At 34.0% G+C, this 19,526-nt stretch overlaps 2 protein-coding genes and 1 long non-coding RNA gene across 4 annotated transcripts; 1 reads left to right on the forward strand and 2 right to left on the reverse strand.

Annotated features, from left to right (window-relative positions):
- Positions 1-305: 305 nt before the first annotated feature.
- Positions 306-4,596, reverse strand: LOC140180369 (uncharacterized). Its single transcript, XR_011874484.1, has 2 exons — positions 4,266-4,596; positions 306-1,505 (listed from the first exon to the last, which is right to left on the reverse strand). It is a non-coding gene; the product is annotated as an uncharacterized lncRNA (long non-coding RNA).
- A 385-nt stretch (positions 4,597-4,981) lies between these two features.
- LOC112754848 (purine permease 21) lies at positions 4,982-10,053 on the forward strand. 2 transcript variants are annotated; one of them, XM_025802643.3, is made up of 3 exons: positions 5,058-5,210; positions 8,757-8,951; positions 9,414-10,053. In XM_025802643.3, exons 1-3 carry the CDS (start codon positions 5,174-5,176, stop codon positions 9,932-9,934), a joined length of 753 nt encoding a protein of 250 aa, XP_025658428.1. In that variant the 5' UTR covers positions 5,058-5,173; the 3' UTR covers positions 9,935-10,053. The 2 variants fall into 2 exon arrangements, with proteins under 2 accessions (XP_025658426.1, XP_025658428.1); XM_025802641.3 differs by having other exon boundaries at positions 4,982-5,210; positions 8,757-10,053.
- An 837-nt stretch (positions 10,054-10,890) lies between these two features.
- Positions 10,891-13,163, reverse strand: LOC112754850 (uncharacterized). The gene is made up of 2 exons (XM_025802644.3): positions 12,850-13,163; positions 10,891-12,128 (listed from the first exon to the last, which is right to left on the reverse strand). The coding sequence occupies exon 2, from the start codon at positions 12,109-12,111 to the stop codon at positions 11,602-11,604; it is 510 nt and encodes a 169-aa protein (XP_025658429.1). The 5' UTR covers positions 12,112-12,128; positions 12,850-13,163; the 3' UTR covers positions 10,891-11,601.
- Positions 13,164-19,526: the final 6,363 nt, after the last annotated feature.

Consider the following 19,526-nt stretch of genomic DNA (forward strand, 5'->3'; position numbering starts at 1 on the left):
CTATCCTTGTTGGATTTTTTCTCAAGATCAATTGATAATTGAAGGTTACTTCTACTTAGTTATCCTTTACCAAGTAAAGTAAAAGAAAGTTAAGTAAGTTGGAAGTCTACTTCTATTCACAAGTTCTAATCTTCTCCCTTGGGAAGGATTAGCGTTAGTGACTAGAGAGCCAGCCAACAATAAACCCAATTACAATTTAACTCTTGAGTAATTCAACTCAAGGGTCTCCGAATATTAATCAACTCTAAAATCAAGTTAGGATCTAACTTAGAACATTAATTAATAACAAACAATAGAAGAAGTGATAAATCTGAAATACCTCAATTATATTAAATAAAATATTCAAATCCTAACATGGAAAAGTTTATAAGCCAATTAGGCAACATAACTAATACAAGCATTAAAGTATCTGAAAATAAGAGATAAATATAAAGTAAAAGAAATATTGAACCTCATGAAGAGTTGAATCCTAAATCCTTTAAGAGAAATCCTAATCCTAAAACTTAAGAGAGAGGAGAGAACCTCTCTTTCTAAAAACTATATCTAAATTATGAAAAGTGAATTATGAAAAGCATGATTATGAATGGATGCATTCCCCCACTTTATAGCCTCTAATCTGTGTGTTCTGGGCTGAAAACTGGGTAAAAAACAGCCCAGAAATCGCCCCCAACGTATTCTAGTACGTTCAGGTCGCGGCAAAGTGACGCGGAGGCGTCATCCACGCGTTAGCGTGGATTGAAGTTCGCATATGCGACGCAGGCGCGTCATTCACGCGTTCGCGTTGCCTAACTTCAGAGCAGCTATAGCAAATTATATATCGTTGCGAAGCTCCGAACGTTAGCTTTCCAACGCAACTGGAACTGCATCATTTGGACCTCTGTAGCTCAAGTTATGACCGTTTGAGTGCCAGGAGGTCAGGCTAGACAACTTTAGCAGCTCCTTCAGTTTCCTGTATTCCTTCCACCTTTGCATGCTTCCTTTCCATCCTCTAAGCTATTCCTGACCTGTAATCTCTGAAAACACTTAACACACATATCAAGACATCTAATGGTGATAAGAGAGGATTAATATTAGCAATATAAAGGCCAAAGAAGCATGTTTGCAATCATAGCACAAAATCAGGAAGGAAAACATAAAGCATGCGATTAGGATGAATAAATGGGTAAAGAGTTGATAAAAACCACTCAATTAAGCATAAGATAAACCATAAAATAGTGGTTTATCACGCGTACGTGTCGCTTGCCTGCTGCACTGGTCACGCATACGCATAGCCTACGCATACGCGTCACCTAACTGCAAGGCAACTATGGCAAATTGCATATCATTTTGAAGCCCCGGATGTTAGCTTTCCAACGCAACTGGAACCACCTTTGTAGCTCAAGTTATGATCGATTTAGTACGAAGAGGTCAGGATTGACAGCTTAGCAATTCCTTCAATTTCTTGTGTTCCTTCAACTTTTCCATGCTTCCTTTCCATCCTCTAAGCCATTCCTATCCTATAAACCCTGAAAACACTTAACAAACATATCATGGCATCGAATGGTAATAAGAGAGAATTCAAATGAGCAAATTTAAGGCCAAAGAAGTATGTTTTCATTCATAGCACAAAATTAGGAAGGAAAATGTGAAACTTGCAAATTCTATGAATAAGTGTGAGAATAATGGATAAAATCCACTCAATTCAATACAAAATAAACCGTAAAATAGTGGTTTATCAGTGACATCAAAACCCAGATCAACAAGTCGACCAACAGAAATAAGATTAAAGTTTAATTTGGGAATATAATAAGTATCACGAAGATTAAGAGATGATTGGGAGATAGAACCTTTGTGTGTTGCGTGCAAGAGGAAACCATTAGTAGTATTGACAGAAGGTTCATTTGTAGTGGTAGACAGAGACGAGAAAAGATTACGCAACGGAGACATATGATTAGAGCAACCCAAGTCAAAATACCATTTAGAATTACCTGGAGGAGTCAAAAAAGCAGCAGGGATATTACCAGAAAGGGAGAGAAGATGCTGAAGAAAAGACACAATATCAGATAGAGAGACAGGAGACGGGTTGAGAGGAGCAGAGATGGTAGATTCAATAGTAGCAGCAACAGTAGAAGTAGGCACAATCTTGCATAAGTTAGGACGATAATGATACTTGAGTTGATCAGGACGTGGTGGGCGAGTAGGACAGGTAGTAATCAAATGTCCTGAGAGCTTGCAATTATGGCAGAACAGCTGTGAACATTGGTAGCTAATGTGACCTTTTTGGTGGCATATGCAACATTTAACAGAAGGACAGTCGGAGAAGAGGTGTCCGGAACGGTTACAGTTTCGATAGAATTTACACTTTCTGTCTATGGCAGCAAAAACATCTGACTTTTTCATGATAGTAGTCACAGAGATCAAAGAGATGAGAGAAAAATAAAATTTCGGAGTAGAAAATGAGAAATCAGAGTCCAAAATCGGAAAGATCTCACCAAAAAACCTTAGTGAGGGTCCCAATTGTCTACCACGTCAACGCCACATCAGCTTGAGCGCGGGTCAACCAGCGGATCGGGCCGGGTTGCACGCGGGTTACTGGGAAGGTTAGCATCACAACACGTGGAGGCTTCTAGACTGTTCGATCGACACCAAGATCCAACGGATCCTGAAGCGTCTGGAGATGAAACAATGGAGGCGGGCAGCGAGGTTGCGGCAGCGCGTGAGGGCGAGTCTGGCGGCGAGTCTGACGGTGTTGGAATCTTGACGAAGAGACGAACACGATGGTGACGGCGGTGGCGAACCAAAGCGTCAAGAAAAGACCAAAAAATGAGAGCAAAGAAGCACTGTTGAAAGAGAAAAATAAGGGGACTATAAACAAATTTTCATGAAAAAAAGAACTTAAGCTCTTGATACCATGTTAGAAACAAGAAAGACATATGAAGAAAGTATTTTTGTGCATTATTCAGGCTGTGGAAAAGTACAATATACAATGGGTATATATAGGTGTTAGAAGAATTAGAGTAATAAAAGTATACAATCCTATAATTTTTTTTGGTTTCCCACGGTATCCCCCAACCCGACAGGCCAAGGACTAATACGTCGCGGTACTGAGCTCCATTTTATAAGGGTTTGCCGCTGGCCAATAGATTGCTGCATGTACAAGGTGGGATTCGAACCCTCAACACTTGCTTAATTAATATACAGACATGGTATATAAATATAAATGATACTAATTGATCTAATAGTTTCAATTTGGGTAAGGATATTGTGTGACCATTTTGTCTTCAATTTTTTTTTATTTCTTTATTCTAAGATTTCTGATGGCAGGTTACTTTTGAAGGCAGATATTTAGGTTGGGTCCACATGATTAAATTCAGGTGGTGTGGAAATGGATATTATTACAGTAGTAAAATTTAGGATGAGAATAAAAGAAGAGTCAAAGTTTAGGGAGAGTATTGAGTTGATTTGTTGTTTAAAGAGGCTAGAACACATGTACAAAGATGTATAAAGAGAAGGTGGGTGTGATGCAGAAGAGGAAGAAGAGAGATTGTGAAATGGTGGCGGTGAAGGGTTAGAGATTGAGGTGGATTAGAATTAGATTATAGTTAAAATTTTGAATCAAGTTAGGATAGATAATTTAAAATTTTTGAATAATTTTTTAGAATTTATGTGGTTTTGTCGACTTGAGTTTATTTTTCATAAATACGTTAGTTTTATTTTTGAGTAAAGTATTAAAATTGACTATAAAATATTGTAATACGGACAATTTAACCATAAAAAAATAAAACTAATTTGTAACTATGAAAGATAAAGTTTCATAGATAAAACTATCCAAACTCTAAAATCTATAAAAAAATTTTAGATTATCCTTCTACTGTAAATCTAATCACCTTCAAACTCTAATCTTATCTCATCTCCATTCTCTAATCAAGAAACAGGGAGTTGTCCATTTTGTTCGCTTCCCTGGGTTTGCAACTCACTTCTTGTTGCTCTCCCTGCTCCCACAAATTCATTAGAACTAGAAGCACATACCATTTCAATCTTAATTACCTCTCTTTTTTCTGTTTTAGGATTATTTATCCTTTCAAATTTTTTGTGTCTATTCTTAGCATAACACTTGCAAAACACAAAGAAAATAACTGCAGCAAAAAATACAGTAATAATAGCTATACCTACAATCCAACCAAGCGAAAGCAAAGTACCACATAAAGAAACGTTCTTCAAACTCGACATTGTGGTCAGCGCAACAAGTACAAAACCGATTAACTAGTTATCGCAAAGCTACATACCGAATAAATCGATGCAGTTTGACAAATCCAAAATGAGACTGGTAAACTGATTCTTCTGAAGCTAGACTTGCTTTAAGTGCATCATTGACGCGAGTATATTGATGGTGCTGGTAAACCCAACACTATCGTTCTGGTCACTAATCTAAGGGAGAAGACATTGACAGAGTGACAGAGGTGGATAAGTTTGAGGAGAAGAGAGAAGGAAAGGTGGTGGTGGTGGAGAGAGAGAGAGGTTGAGGATGAATTTTGGGTGGAAGAGGAAGAATCTTAGGTTTTGGATTGAAGAAAGTGAGGTTGTAGTAGTAATGTGAAGTGAACGTTAGAGATAAAGTGAGATTAGAATTTTGAGAGGGTTAGAGTAGAGGAATAATTTAAAAATTTTTTATAAATTTTTTAAATTTTAATAATTTTGTTAGTAAAATCTCATTTTTTATAATTATAAGTTTTAATTCTTTTATAGTTAAATTTATCAATATTATATTTTATGATCAATTTTAGTACTTTATTCTATTTGTTTGGATAAATTTATCAATATCCAAATTTTTTATAATCACACATAATTATTTACTCTATAAATAAATATTCATTTTAAAAGATTTATATTCGATCTTTATTTGTCTAAATAACTGGCTAATACATATATAATATATTATTTTTAAAACAAAAATTAGATATTAAAATATATTAATCTCAAACTAATGTGAGAGTAAGAAGTCGGTTTCAAGTATTTTGTGATGATTAGAATTTCATCTATGATCTTTATATATTCTTTTTGGCCTATATATCATCGTATCAGAAAGTATATATCTGTATCTACTCGCTGCCCCTCTTTCCTCAACTCTCTCTCTCTCTCTCTCTTCTCTGTTTCCTTTTAAACTTCTTTTATTATATATTACCATAATTTCACCATGCAACCTCAAGAGCTGCAGCAGCTTCCAATTGTGGGTAAGTCAAATTTCTTTCTTTAGGATCACTAATCAAAGCCACTTCTATTATTATGATATTTAACTTCACAAAATATTAAGGCCAGCTTCCTATACGGTTTGTTCTTTTGTGATCATTTTCATTCAAGTTTGAGCATATCATGATTGTAGGCCAGTTATCATCTCATCATCTATAATACTACCCTTATGTGCATAAACTAATTAATAATCTAATCGTCTTGCATGTACATGAATTAAATTATTCGAAGCTTACGAGGAAGTAATTAAAATTTGGACGTTGTTGTGCTAGATGTAAACAAGAAGCCAGCAGAGTCCATATAATATAGCTAGCAAGAAAAGACAGTGTCCTGGAATGTAAATATCAGTCTTTAATTATGTCATCATCACACTATATGATTTTTTTTTTTTTTAAGATTTAGGTAAAAGTATTTTAAGGAAATTATTTATTAAAAAGATAATAATAATTTTTTTAAATTCTTTATGTATTCAAAATATTAAAAATAATATATAAAAAACTTTTTTTAATAATTCTTTTGAAAGATTTTTTATTTTACAGTGTTTATACAAGACCCTTTTTATTAATTTACTTATATATATAACGTATCATTCATAACTAAATTAAAAAGTATACATAAAAATGATATATCAATATAAACTGGGAGACAACAGTAATTGATAGTATTTGACTATTTGGGGTTTTAGATTTGGTGATAGAGATAGAGTTTGGAGGCGGTCATACATAGTTTTTTGGTAGTAGATATTGTTCGGTTTTATTTTTTATTTTTATTTTTTTGCTAGAAGTAACACAAAGTTTTGATAATAATCGCTGTTAGGATATTCTTTAAAGATACAGAGGATAAAATATTATTATTGAAAAAACAGAAACGTTTTCTATTTGATTAAATATAATATTTTCTATTTTTAAATATTTTTCTTTTTTATATCTTTAACAAGTAGTTTTAAGTAGGGGTGGTAAAGCGGGCCGGTCCGCCCCAACCTGTTCCGCCCCGCCAACTAAAATGGGTTCAAAATGCTCGTCCACTCCGTTTTACGGCGGATTGGCGGGTCGGCGGGTCGGCGGGCTAGCCCGCTTGACACTTTTTTTTTTTGAAAAATAAAATTCATTAAAATTAACTAAAAATAATAATTAAAAAATCAAATACAAATAAAAATAGTGAAATTATAATATAAATTTTTTACTATCTTGTTTTAATTTTTAACTTAAATAAAATTGTTCAAAATAATATTTGTCAATAGAATTATCTTTATTTTAAAAAATAAGTCACATAATTCGAACAAATATACGAATTGTAAAATAAAATAAATAAAGTTAATAACTAAAAGAAGAATAAAAACAAAAACAAAAACAAAAAAAAAGTGTTTGAAAATTCTATAATTATTAATTTTATAATAGTAATCACTCTTTTATTTAATAAAAAAAGAAAAAGAAAAATAAAAATCTTCGATCCGGCGGACCGGCCCGCCCCGCCCCGCCAAAACTCATCAATTTGGCAGTGCGGGTTTGGCGAATTTTTATAATTTGACGGGCTCCAAATTCTAGCCCGACCCGCCTTTTTAGCGGGTTGGTCCGACGGGTTCAATCCGTTTTGTCACCCCTAGTTTTAAGATAGTACAATCGTAAGTAAAATTATATCTCAGAAAAATTTTTTGGTTTTATGAAAATTGTATTTAATTTTTCTAAAAAAAAAATAAAATAAAATAAGGCGAGATTTATTTTTTATTTTTAAATTTTATGAACAAAATTTAGGCGGTAGAAACCACCTGTATCTAATATTAGGTGAGACTTCAATGAATATGTGATATGATGGGGAAATTAATGCAAAGCTCTCGTTTTCCATGTGAACGGGTCAAGCTTGTAATCACTTTTTTGTTTTTCCTGCTAAGAGGACAAGAAAATTAGTACAAATTTTTATTTTAAAAAGGCAAATTAAACATAAGCAAAAAGGAAGGGTTTTCACTTTTCATATTAAAAGAAATTGAACTATACTCTATCTCTCTCATACCTGTATGTCAAGTTGCATTTCAATTGGTACAAGCACATGCAAGATGAAGTTCCACTAAACTGCTTAATTGCTTATATTAAAAACGTGGATGATTGGACATATATATAGTGGTTTGTTTCTTTTTTGGTTTTATTTAACAAAGTTGCATATAGTGCCTTGAAGTGATAATGAAATTAGGTCTTTATGGCGTCTAAACAAAGAGGTGTATATTAAATAATGTGAAACAAAAATTAAATTCAGATTTCAGATATATAATGGTATTAAATAGATGAAATCCGGTCTTTATGGCATCAAAACAAAGAGGTAAATATATAGAAAATGTGAACCAAAAATTAAAATTCAATGATGTTGCGATAATAAATTAAAAGCAAGTAAAATGTATTATTATTATTATTATTATTATTATTATTATTATTATTATTATTATTATTATTATTATTATTATTAGCTCGAGAGGCACTTCTTACACTTACTATATTTTTTAAAATTTAATTATTATATATAATTTAAAAAATACTTTTCAATTGGATGTATATATTTATTAAATTTGTATCGATTAATATAATTGAGTGGTAATTAGAATTAGACATAGAAATAGAATAACCTTTTTAAAAGTATATGTGTTTAGGAAAATAATGAAAAGAAAGAAAAGAAAAGAAAAGGAAAGAAAATACCAGATGAAAGATGGACCAAAAGTAATTAAGGAAAAATTGGGTGTTCTGATAATAGTTATCTCATCGTGAGTTCACTAAGGTAGACAAATGAGTCGAAGCATTTTTATTTTACCATTTTAACCATATTTAATAGAAAAATCCTAAATTTGACATCACACCAAATAAAAGACTTAATTGGAAGAAAAATTAGAAATAGCAAAAAGAGGTAATTACAAAAGCGTATTTACATTATAATAGATATATTATTATTATTATTATTATTATTATTATTATTATTATTATTATTATTATTATTATTATTATTATTATTACATAAAATAAATGAAAACCCGTATTTAGGGCATCCAAACAAAAAGGTACATATGTATAGCAAAGGTAAAACAAAAAAGAAAAGTATAGGGTATTAATATACTATCTGTCAATTTATTGTCAATAATAATTAATTATTATATTTTAAACACATATATAAAGAGACACATCCAGAAAATACATCTATAAAAATATTTTTATTAGACACAGTTATAAAAAAGTCATTTTTATTAGACACATCTATAAAGACACTTCTATTAAATATAGTCATAAACAAGAATTGGCAGAAGTTGGCAGAAATGTTATTGGTAACGTAGCGGGATTGAAACAAAAAATAAACTCAATTTTGAGATACCAAAAAATAATTAGAATAGTATATTCTCATTATTATATGATATAATGATATGATGATAATTATTGAAGATAGTATAAATGAGGTACAGATCATGGTATGGATTACAAATTAAAGTTTTGGAAAGTAGTGGTGTGATTTCATGACATGGTGACCCATAAATGATTTGTTTTGTTTTGTTTTTACAGTATCTAATGGAGCTAATAAGGAAACAAATACATTGGAAGATGACAATAATGTTCCAACTCAAATGAACCAATCATCGGCTATGATGATCGAGAGGAAAATATACCATCGTTGGTTAAAAATAGCAGTGTATGCAGCATTTGTGTTGTTAGGCCAATCAGCAGCAACACTCCTAGGAAGATTGTACTATGAAAAAGGTGGTAAGAGCAAATGGATGGGAACACTTGTCCAAATTGCTGGATTCCCAATCCTCTTACCTTATTATTATTTTTTCAATCAATCATCACCACCCAAAAATAAAGATATAACAATTATTGATCCAAATAAACCATCACTTTCAATGTTGTCATTTGTGTATGTCTCTTTGGGTCTAATTGTTGCTTTGAATTGTTACTTATACTCAATTGGGTTATGGTACCTCCCTGTCTCCACACTCTCCCTAATTTGTTCATCCCAATTGGCCTTCAATGCTTTCTTCTCTTACTTTCTCAATTCACTCAAATTCACACCTTATATTATCAATTCCTTAGTACTTCTCACAATTTCATCAGTAGTTCTTGTATTTGAACCAAGTGATGATGGCACATCAGACTCATCAACAAAAGCCTCAAAGAAAAAGTACATTATTGGGTTCATCTGCACAATTGCTTCTTCTGCAGGTTATGGACTAGTCCTTTCCCTTCAACAATTGGCTTTCAAGAAGGTTCTAAAAGGTGAAACTTTCAAAGTGGTGATGGACGTGATAATATACCAATCAATTGTAGCTACAATTGCTACTCTAATTGGACTTTTTGCTAGTGGAGAATGGAAAGGTTTGAATGAAGAGATGAGAGGGTATGAAATGGGAGAAGTATCCTATGTGTTGAATTTGACCTTCACAGCTATAATTTGGCAACTTTTTAGTATCGGTTGTGTAGGGTTGATATTTGAGGTGTCTTCACTCTTTTCTAATTCTATAAGTGTTTTGGGTGTGCCCATTGTTCCACTTTTGGCTGTGATAGTGTTTAAGGACAAAATGCATGGGATTAAGGCTATTTCTATGGTGCTGGCTTTGTGGGGCTTTATATCTTATGTGTATCAACACTATGTGGATGAAAGAAACTACAATTCTCAAAACAGTAGCAATGGCCATGATGCAAAAGCTAGTCCTTCACCTTTAGAAGAGAAGGCCAATAGATAGGTGAATAATTAATTAAGTGTGGGCTTTTTTATCATCAGTTTCAGAGTGCACACTTGTATGAATTATATTACAAAATTCCAAAACTTTCACATTTCTGTAGTGGTACATTATTGTTTATATTTACAGTAGCATCCTATCAATATCTTGTTAACACTTAATTTAAATGTTTTTTTAATAGGTCTCCTGGAATTTTATTCTGAGAGATTTTCACTAATTAACAAATCCTTTTATCAAGAGCTGATGTGCAGTCATAACTACAAATTAATTGGAACAGTCTCAAAATAATACTGATTTTTCTAACAAGCAGACAAGCACATATGTCCTTTACTTGAGGCTTTCACAAACCTTTTCAACACCAAAAAAAAAAAAAAAAAAAAAAAAAAAAAAGACAGCGGGAAACCTAAGTTTATTGAAATTGAAAGCAGAAAAGGTCATGCACTCCAGAAACTTGCTGAGAAGAGAAAGAGTAAAAGATGCAAAGCTTTGATGAATAGAGAAGCAGAGAGTTAAGGTTATCTCTCGTTTTTTTAGTTGTAATAGTACCAAAGCTTTCCCTAAACAAGCACTATCCTAAGCATTGTAGAGGTTGTGGAACATTGTGGCAATTTTGACTCTATCCAATCTTTGTTATGAGTTGTTCTTTAGGAGCGCCTTTCAACACTCCATGGAGAAGATTTGATTCCAAAGTGTGAAGACTTAAGAGATTGAGCCAAAGGTCCTTCCTACAAACAAGTTTGTTCTTGTTCTTGTCTGCTCTGAGTTGGTCACTAATTTCTCTTGATTATTCTTCGAATTCTTATGCTTAAATAGAGTATGTTATTAGATTTCACATTGATCAACATCATCACTTAATGAGAGTAGACACAGAAGACGCAGCAAAAAGAGCACAGAGCCACCACAGGCTGGGAAAGGGTTAATTGGGGAAGGAAATCCCCATCTATACCATATATGACAAATTTTCAGTCAAATCATAAGACAATTTTATTACATTATGGAAAAAGCATTATGTGTAAATGATGTTATGTGTGAAAAAACTGTATCAACTCACATTTCATCCACTATTGAATAGGATGTGAATTTCATTTGAATTGGATACATATCTCGTTTAATAGTGAATGGAGTATGAGTCGACAACATATATGCACATATAGTATTACATTATACAACTATTGAATAGGACGTGAACCTCATTTAACTTAGATACACATCTCATTCAGTAATTTCTGAAGTGTGAATCGACAACATATATGTACATACAGGATTACAAACAAAGGTTGAAATTTACCATTATACCACATCCTTCTCTTTCTGGGTGATAACATTGCCCTCAGCTTCAGATTCTTTTATCTGCCTTTCTATATCTGCCTTCTTTTCAAGGAGTGCTTGTATTTTGACATTAACTTTTTCAAGCTTCTGCTTCAAGGTGCTTAGATCATTGGTTTTTTCCTTTTTCTTCTTCTCCTTGTCCTCTTTCTTCTTCTTCTTCTCTTTAGCATCTTTCTCATCACCCTTCTCTTCCTTGCATTCCTTCTCATTCTCTGTTATATCAATCTCCTTTGAAGCAACTTCAACTTTGACCTCCTTATCCTTCTTCTCTTTCTCCTTCTTATCTTTTTTCTTCTTTTTCTTATTCTCTTCATCATCATTATCCACTTCTTCTTCATCATCTACCTTCTTTTCTTTTTCTTATCCTTCTCTTTCTCCTTGTCTTTTTTCTTCTTTTTATCATTATCCACTTCTTCTTCTTCATTATCTTCCTTCTTTTCTTTCTTCTTATCCTTCTCTTTCTCCTTCTTGTCCTTTTTCTTCTTTTTATCATCATTATCTGCTTCTTCATTGCCATCGTCCTTTTTCTTTTCCTTTTTCTTATCCTTGTCCTTCTTTTCCTTTTTCTTCTCATTACCATCCTCACCTTCATCATCTTTTACCTTGTCCTTCTTTTCCTTTTTCTTCTTCTCCTTTTTCTCCTCATCACCATCATCATCTGCACCATTTTCATCATCCTTTTTCTTTTTCTTTTTATCCTTCTCCTTCTTTTTCTTCTCCTCGCCTTCCCCACATTTATCTTCTAAATCCTTTTCTTTCTCTTCTTCCTTTGATTCATTCTTCACGTCCAATTCAATCATATTCTTCTCTTCTTTTGCTTCATTTAGACTTACTTCGACGGAATCTTCCATACCTTTAATTTATGTACCTGAAACAGATAAATGTGACGGTAAATGCAAACCATTGAGTAAATAATTTGCTTGGTATGATTATAACGATACATTAGCTAAATACCAACATACTGAGTTGATCAACAAACTAAAGCTGAAATATTAAAACCATGTCTTAAAATTATCTGCCAAAATATACATCATGATCAGCCACATATCAGTAATCAAAAGCTAATAACAACTGATTCAAGCATTTAATTTAGTTATGACATCTGCTAGATTGAAATTTAGGCAAAAGATGCCAAACAGAACAGGGGATACATCAAATTTGCACGCCTTGATTTGTTTGAACATGTCAAACAGATCATGCGCAGTACAATTATAATCTTCAAACAATTGTCACAGAAACTAGTATAATCTAGCATCCTAATCTGAATTTAAGTAGCTGAATTGCCGTTGCTTTTGTGAACACATTTACATCTCACGTTAGATCTAAACATAAATGACCTTATTGCAAAAAAGATACATGAAGAGGCGTAATGACCTAGATCCAAATTCCAATCAACAACAAACTCCTAGATGAATAGCACAAAATGAAGTGAATCAGCGCTAGATCTTACACACATATCAAATGATTAACAAAATATAACGTCATAATTCAATTCCAATGATCATCAATCACGAACGATTTCAAGTTCAGGTACAGCATAATTCAATGATGATGAATGGAATTAAATGAATGAAGAAAAAGAAACATACCTTAGACGAATGCTTGGAATAACTCGAAAATGGTTTGTATAAAGAGGGCGTTGAGGTATTTATAAGATTTCAGTGAATGGTGTTGGTTCCAATGGCCCTTACGCGTAAGAAAGGAAGATTTCATGTTCGCTAATCAGAAGAAAAATATAATCCAAGTTTGCTGATTAGTCGGTGTCTAAAGCGTGGAATCATCCAACCACTCTTACGGTTCGCCTTTCTTCTCTTTTCTTTGCTTTGCGTGTTGTCTGCGTGGAATTTATTTCATTCACCGCCCTTGCAGGACAGCTCTGGTAATACTATGCTGTCTTTAATCCAAAAAAAAAAAAATAAATAGATAATATTTAATAAATTTTAAATATTTTATTTTTATTTTTAAAAATAAATTAAGCAAGTCAGATACTATCATTTTGTTTGGATGTAAAATAAAAAAAAATGAATGAAATAAAATAAAAAAAATAAATAAAAAAAAAGTTAATTTTTTTATATTGTTTGAATAAAAAAATAAAAAAAATTATTTAGATAAAAGAAAAAAAAATTATACCTAAATAAAATTACATTAATATTCTTATTTATATTACATAAAAATTATAATATATTAATATAACACAAAGGATAAATTTATAATATTATACTTATTTATAAATTTTTTTCAATTTTCTTCGCACAGATAAAGTGAAAAGTTAAACATGGGTCTCACGTCAATCTTTTTCCTTTCCATCCAATTTTCTTTCACATCCAATAACAAAAAAATTAAGTTTCATTTTCATTTTCTGCATTTTCTTTCCTTTAGTTTTCTTTTATTCTAAACACAATATACAATATAAACACCATAAAATTTACCTAATTTTTTAGTTCATTACGTTCCACATGCTATCATTAGTCGGCTTCATGAAAAATTTTTCATATATATTTATGCATAATGTAAGGTTAATATTTTTAATAGAAAATGTTTATTAGTATTAGTTTAAATATTTGATAAAATTAAAGAAAACATTATCAATATTTCATTATATTTATATACTTATTTTTTTTAATAGTATTCTTAGTCCGGCAAATTAATAGTTAATTTGTTATAAATTTAAATTCTATTTAAAAATTTATCGTTGACTAATAAATTGCTGCATATATAAAATAAAAATTAAATTTTGATATTTATTTAAGCAGACTAATAAAATAACTACTAAAACAACCTAAATAATTTATTTATATGTTAATTAAATGTTCAAGTTTTAGGTTTTTAAATTTTTAATTATCTTAAATATTAAATTATAAAAAAGTTAACCAATTATAATAATAAATTGTCTTTATAAATCTAAATCAGTTATGTCACATGTAGTAAATATAATAATTAAAATATGTTATATAGTAAAAATACAACACCCTTAGTTTAATAATGGTTAAAACTTTAAATAAATGCCTCCACTTAGCCAATAAATAAATCTTTTTAAAAAAATATTGGATTAACAAATTATTTTTATAATGAAATTTAACTAAATTTTTTTGTGTCTCTTTTTTTTTAATTAATTTTTATTATATCAATAAATTATCATACCAACTTAATTGAATTTAATTAGTAAAATAATATAATTATATAATATCATTATTTTTAATTTCGAACTAATTATTTAATTTTGAAGTGCTTATAGATCAACTAAAAATTAATGAATGTATTGGACATAGTATATTAATATATAGGGAAAAGGATAAATTAGTCCCTGAACTTTTAAATCGTGGACAAATCTATTCCAAAAGATCTAAAAATACTAAAACGCCCCTTACTATTCAAAACATGTGACGGATCGATCCTTCCGTGCAAAATGCTCTCTCAGACATAACAGAGAGGGGTGATTTGTCGCTTATTTGGCGTGTGTTGGGCCTAGACTACCGTAACGGTGCACATGTAAGCAAGGTGGATTGAGGTTAGGGACGAATTGGTCCCTGGATGGAAAGACGACGTCGTTTTTCTGTTTGCCCTATTTGTTCAAATGGAACTCGTTTGCCATTACCGTTGTTCATTTCTGTGAGTGGTTGAGTGTGGGGGTATTGTGCAAGCTTAAATGGCCAGTGACGGAGCCTCATCCAACTCACGACGCGTTCGACTGCCGCCAACCGTGAAATGCACGGAAGCTGCAGAGGAGAAGGACGAGATTGCTCCGACGTGTAAATGCGGTGTGTACGCCATATTGTACAAATCGAGGACAACGACGAACCCCAATAGATTGTTCTTTGGGTGTCTATTCTTTAAGGTATGTTGGTGATTTTATTTAGTCAGTTTGATTATAGGGGAGTTGATTATGTTTTGTTTGTTTTGGAACGATGAACATGCAGCTGAAAAATACCAGTCACTGCAAGTCTACAAGTTCTTCTTATGGCTGGATGGCCATGTTTCAACAATAAGAGTCCTTGAAAAGTTTATTACGGAGAACGAGGTTGATAATCTGAAAGTGTATATTGGGAAGAAGGTAGTGGAACAGAAGCTGATTGATTTGGAGAAGAAGGTGTTGTATCTAGAGAGGAAGAAGAATGTTAATCTGTATTTGGTTATTCTTGCAGTGGTTTCTGTAATTTTTTCTTCTGTCATTGTCAATCTTGGCTGAAAAGTAGGTAAAAAAAATGATGTAATGTAGTATGGGATGAGTTTCCATTTTGTTGTATACTATTTGAACAAAAATGTTGTAAGCTAAATTATGATATATTCAACAAAGTGATTGTCCTAAGCAAGTGAGTGGCATAATTATTTAGAGATATGATTATATATGTAAAGCATAATTTAATCTCATGAAAGAGTTGTTAATATTGACAAAAAAAGTCAATAACATGTCTACTGCCAAAGTAAGGCATAACTTAAGCCTGCAAGCTATAGATAATCACATTGTTTCCAAAAAGAGTTGCTTTGTAAAATAACAGTGTTTCTCAAAAAGGTGTTGATGTCATGACTAAAGTCTAAACATGTAGCATTAACTACTTGGCTTGTTTAGTCCTAGAGTGGGGATGAACTTAAACAGTCGTTGAGTTGCTTTGTCTGCTGCTGCCAAATCCTGTGGAGATGCTCCTGATGTAGTTGGTTGTTGTGGAGAGGGGAGATGCTGCTCACTCTGGGCAGGTGGCACAGGTTGCGAGGGTTTATTTGTCACAGGCTTCCTCCTAACTGTTTGCTTAGGCCTAAATGTCCCTCGTGCAGGGCGTGATGTAGACTAGGCTGGGGGCTTGAATGGTGCTTTTGGAGGCATTGATTGTGTCTCAACCGCTGCTACTGAGGGTCCAGATTCTTGCTCATTCATTGGTGCAGCGTTTGCATTGGAATTACCCTGCATGAAGGTCGAAACAAGTGTGAAATGCAATGAAACCAGCAAGCAACAACAATGAAATGTCACCAAAATTCTTACCTCATTAGCAACTGACTGATTAGCAGAATTTTATTCAACATGAGGAAGGTTCGTAGCAGCAAGGGGACTCTGTTCCACACTCTAAGATGAGGCATTGTGTAAAATGTATCCAGTTAGTTTAAACAGTCCCAGTGAAGCACATTATATCATAAGACATTTAAAACCATGAAGTATTGAAATATAGACATATATCACCCTAAATAAAACTAAAATAGACACTTAAATCCCTGAGTTTATTATCGGGGGGACAATTACATCCCTGGGAAAGTAAGGACTACCACTTCCTCGGGGGCTGACTGTGACAAAGGTAAAACCACAAGTGATTGAGAGTCCTTGGCCTTTGTTCTTGGTTTTTTCGTCTTTGGCTTCCAGTTTGAGTTGGATGGGGCCCTTTGCACGTCTTGTAGTTGTGTCCCCCCTCACCACACTTGCTACATGTGACATAAAAACTCCTCTTCAACTTGTCACCATCAATAACAGCCTCAGCTGGGTCTTTCTGTCTGTTATGCACCTTGGAACGTCCAATTGGTCTTTTTAACACAGGTGGAGCAGGCTTAGTAAACTCAGACCTTGTCCAGTATTCCTCACTCGTTACTGGCTGGATGAAGTGCTCGTATGTCTTTCTAATGAACTCCATACATAGCCATGGATGAACATAATCATTGAGATTATCATGCCGTTTTTTTATTGCTGCTATAGCATAAATGCACGGCATCCCTTCACAGCAGGACAGCAGTTTCACCACAACAGAATGGCATAAACATGATTAAAATATCATGAACTAATATAAATTCACAGCATGGCTAATATGTCCAAATTCACAGCATAGTTAATATCAACAGATTCACAGCATGTTAATTAGATTCACACCAAGCATGTCCAAATTCACAGCATGGTTAACATCATCTATGATTAAAATTGAAATTCATATCAACTATGAATTCACAGTAGGCTTAAATTAAAAAAATACATAGCATGTTAATATTGAAATTCAGGAACCTGACTGACCAGTGAGTTGCCATTTGTTACACGAGCAGCTGTGTTTGATCAGATCCACATCAACTTTGGATCCCTTGTGAGTGACTTCAAACCGTTTGCGCTCGTTATCACCAATCCACTCCGCTGTCCATTTGTTGCTTGGTTTGATAAGCCTCTGTAGCCTTTTCTCTTGCACTGGCGCCAATTTTCATTCATGAGTCCCCAAAAGTTTCTTGTGTTGAACCATTCACCGCATCACATAGCACCGTAACTCCTCGCACATTGTAAGTATGGGCTTGCTTCTGTACTTCACCACCTTTGCGTTAAACGACTCGCACATGTTGTTTGTTAGGTTGTCGACCTTGGGACCATGGCTAAAGTATGCTCTAACCCAGGTAGCAGGTTCAAATTTCATAAGATAGGCCCAGGCATCCTTGTTCACTACTTTCATTCTTTCTATGGTTGTCTTGAACTCTGAGATGGTGGTGCATCTAGCACAGTCCCATACAATTTCTCTTATATACAGATCCTTGAATCGGTTTATGAAATTCTTCCACATATGCATGACGCAGTTTCTGACATGTGCACCAGGCATTACATCTTTCAGTGCAGGTAGCAATCCCTAACAACAATGAAGGCATGAAGCCATGTTTACAACAATATATAATCCAGTAAATGACTGAGACAACAAACATGAAATGACAAAAAGGGAACTAACCTTCTGTTGATCCGACATAAAATTCCAACCGTGGTTGCCTACATCACCAATATCCTCCTGTAAGCATGTTAGGAACCACTTCCAAGATTCTTTGTTCTCGGATCTTGTAACTGCGTATGCAACCACGCAAAACTGGTTGTTGGCATCCTGTGCAATAGCAGAAAGTAGTTGTCTCCCATGGTATATTTTAAGAAATTCTCCATCTAGGTGGATCAATGGTCTGCAGCCACTCTTGAATCCCTGCTTGCAGGCCTCAAAACAAACATATAACTTGTCAAACATAGGGACTTCTTGAGGCTGAGGAATCAGGTCTAGCAATGCAGAAGACCCAGGGTTACTTCTATGTATCTCTAATAAGTAATCCCTCAATTTGCCGTACTGTTGCCTTTCGTTACCCATCATCCTCTCCCTTGCCTCCTTCACAGCTCTATACACCATCTTTGGGTGTGCAGTAAGGTCAAAGTCCTCTCTTAAAAAATCAATAGCTTCATGGGTTGTCATATGCGGGTGCGTTGCCATCCTCTTCTCCACCTTTTTACTGATCCAGTGTTGATCAGCGGCGTTGCTTCCAAGGTCCCTTGCACAAGTGTGCTCGTTTCTATACGTCTTGACTTGGAAGCATTGTAGTTGCCGATTGTAAGACAAGTGGGCAATCCAACCACACTCTTCGTCCTTGCACCCAACCCTAACTCTTTCCCTATCATTCTTTATCCACACCAACTCCCGGCCTTCAGCAATAAAGGTGTCCTTTACCACCTCTTTGAACCTCTCAATTGTTGCAAACCTTGTTCCAAGCTCAAATCTTCCCTCTCCGAAACTATATTGATCATTGAACTCAGGCCACTGATGTTTGTTTCCCTCATCATCAGAAGAAACAAGTGTATGCAGCTCCTCAAATTCATACTCCCATACAATATAATCACCATCCATGTCTACATCACTCACGTAGTCTACTAGTGCTGGCCTTGGTCCTCTGGCCCTATTGGGCTCCGTTGCAGGCCTAGATATATTGGACTCCCCTGCAGGCCTACATCCACTGGGCTGTCCACCAGGCCCACCTGCCTCAGGCTCATGGCCAGGCCCTTTCTTTCTTGCAGCAGATCTTGTTCTTTGAGACACACGTCGCGCTTGCTTCCTGGGTTGCTTACTTGGCTGAGGGGTTCTCTTAAAGGAATGAGGCACTTGTTTCCTCTTCCCTCTGCCAGACACAGACCCACTGACAACATCTTCCCCACTATCACTGTTACTTTCATTACCGGGAGGTGGAGGTGCATACGGCTCATCCTTTGCGCTCTCGTAACTATCGTGCTCCATTGACGACTCACCCAATTCATCCACCTCGACACGAACATCATCTTCCTCTACCTCAACATTTTCTTTACCAGCATAATCTACAGGCTCTGTATCATCAATAGGATGATAAAAAAATATATAGAACTCATCAGTATCTTTGTTTGTCATCTTTGCTTGGCGCATCTGGTTGATGCCTGCATCTCCCCTCAAAACATGCAGCCCCGACTCTATATCCTTGCTCTTTGGATCATACCAGTATGCCTCCTTGTATGATTGATATCCCAGTCCTTTGAACAATGTTA

This window comes from Arachis hypogaea, chromosome 16 (assembly GCF_003086295.3).
Source record: "Arachis hypogaea cultivar Tifrunner chromosome 16, arahy.Tifrunner.gnm2.J5K5, whole genome shotgun sequence".
NCBI lineage: Eukaryota > Viridiplantae > Streptophyta > Magnoliopsida > Fabales > Fabaceae > Arachis > Arachis hypogaea.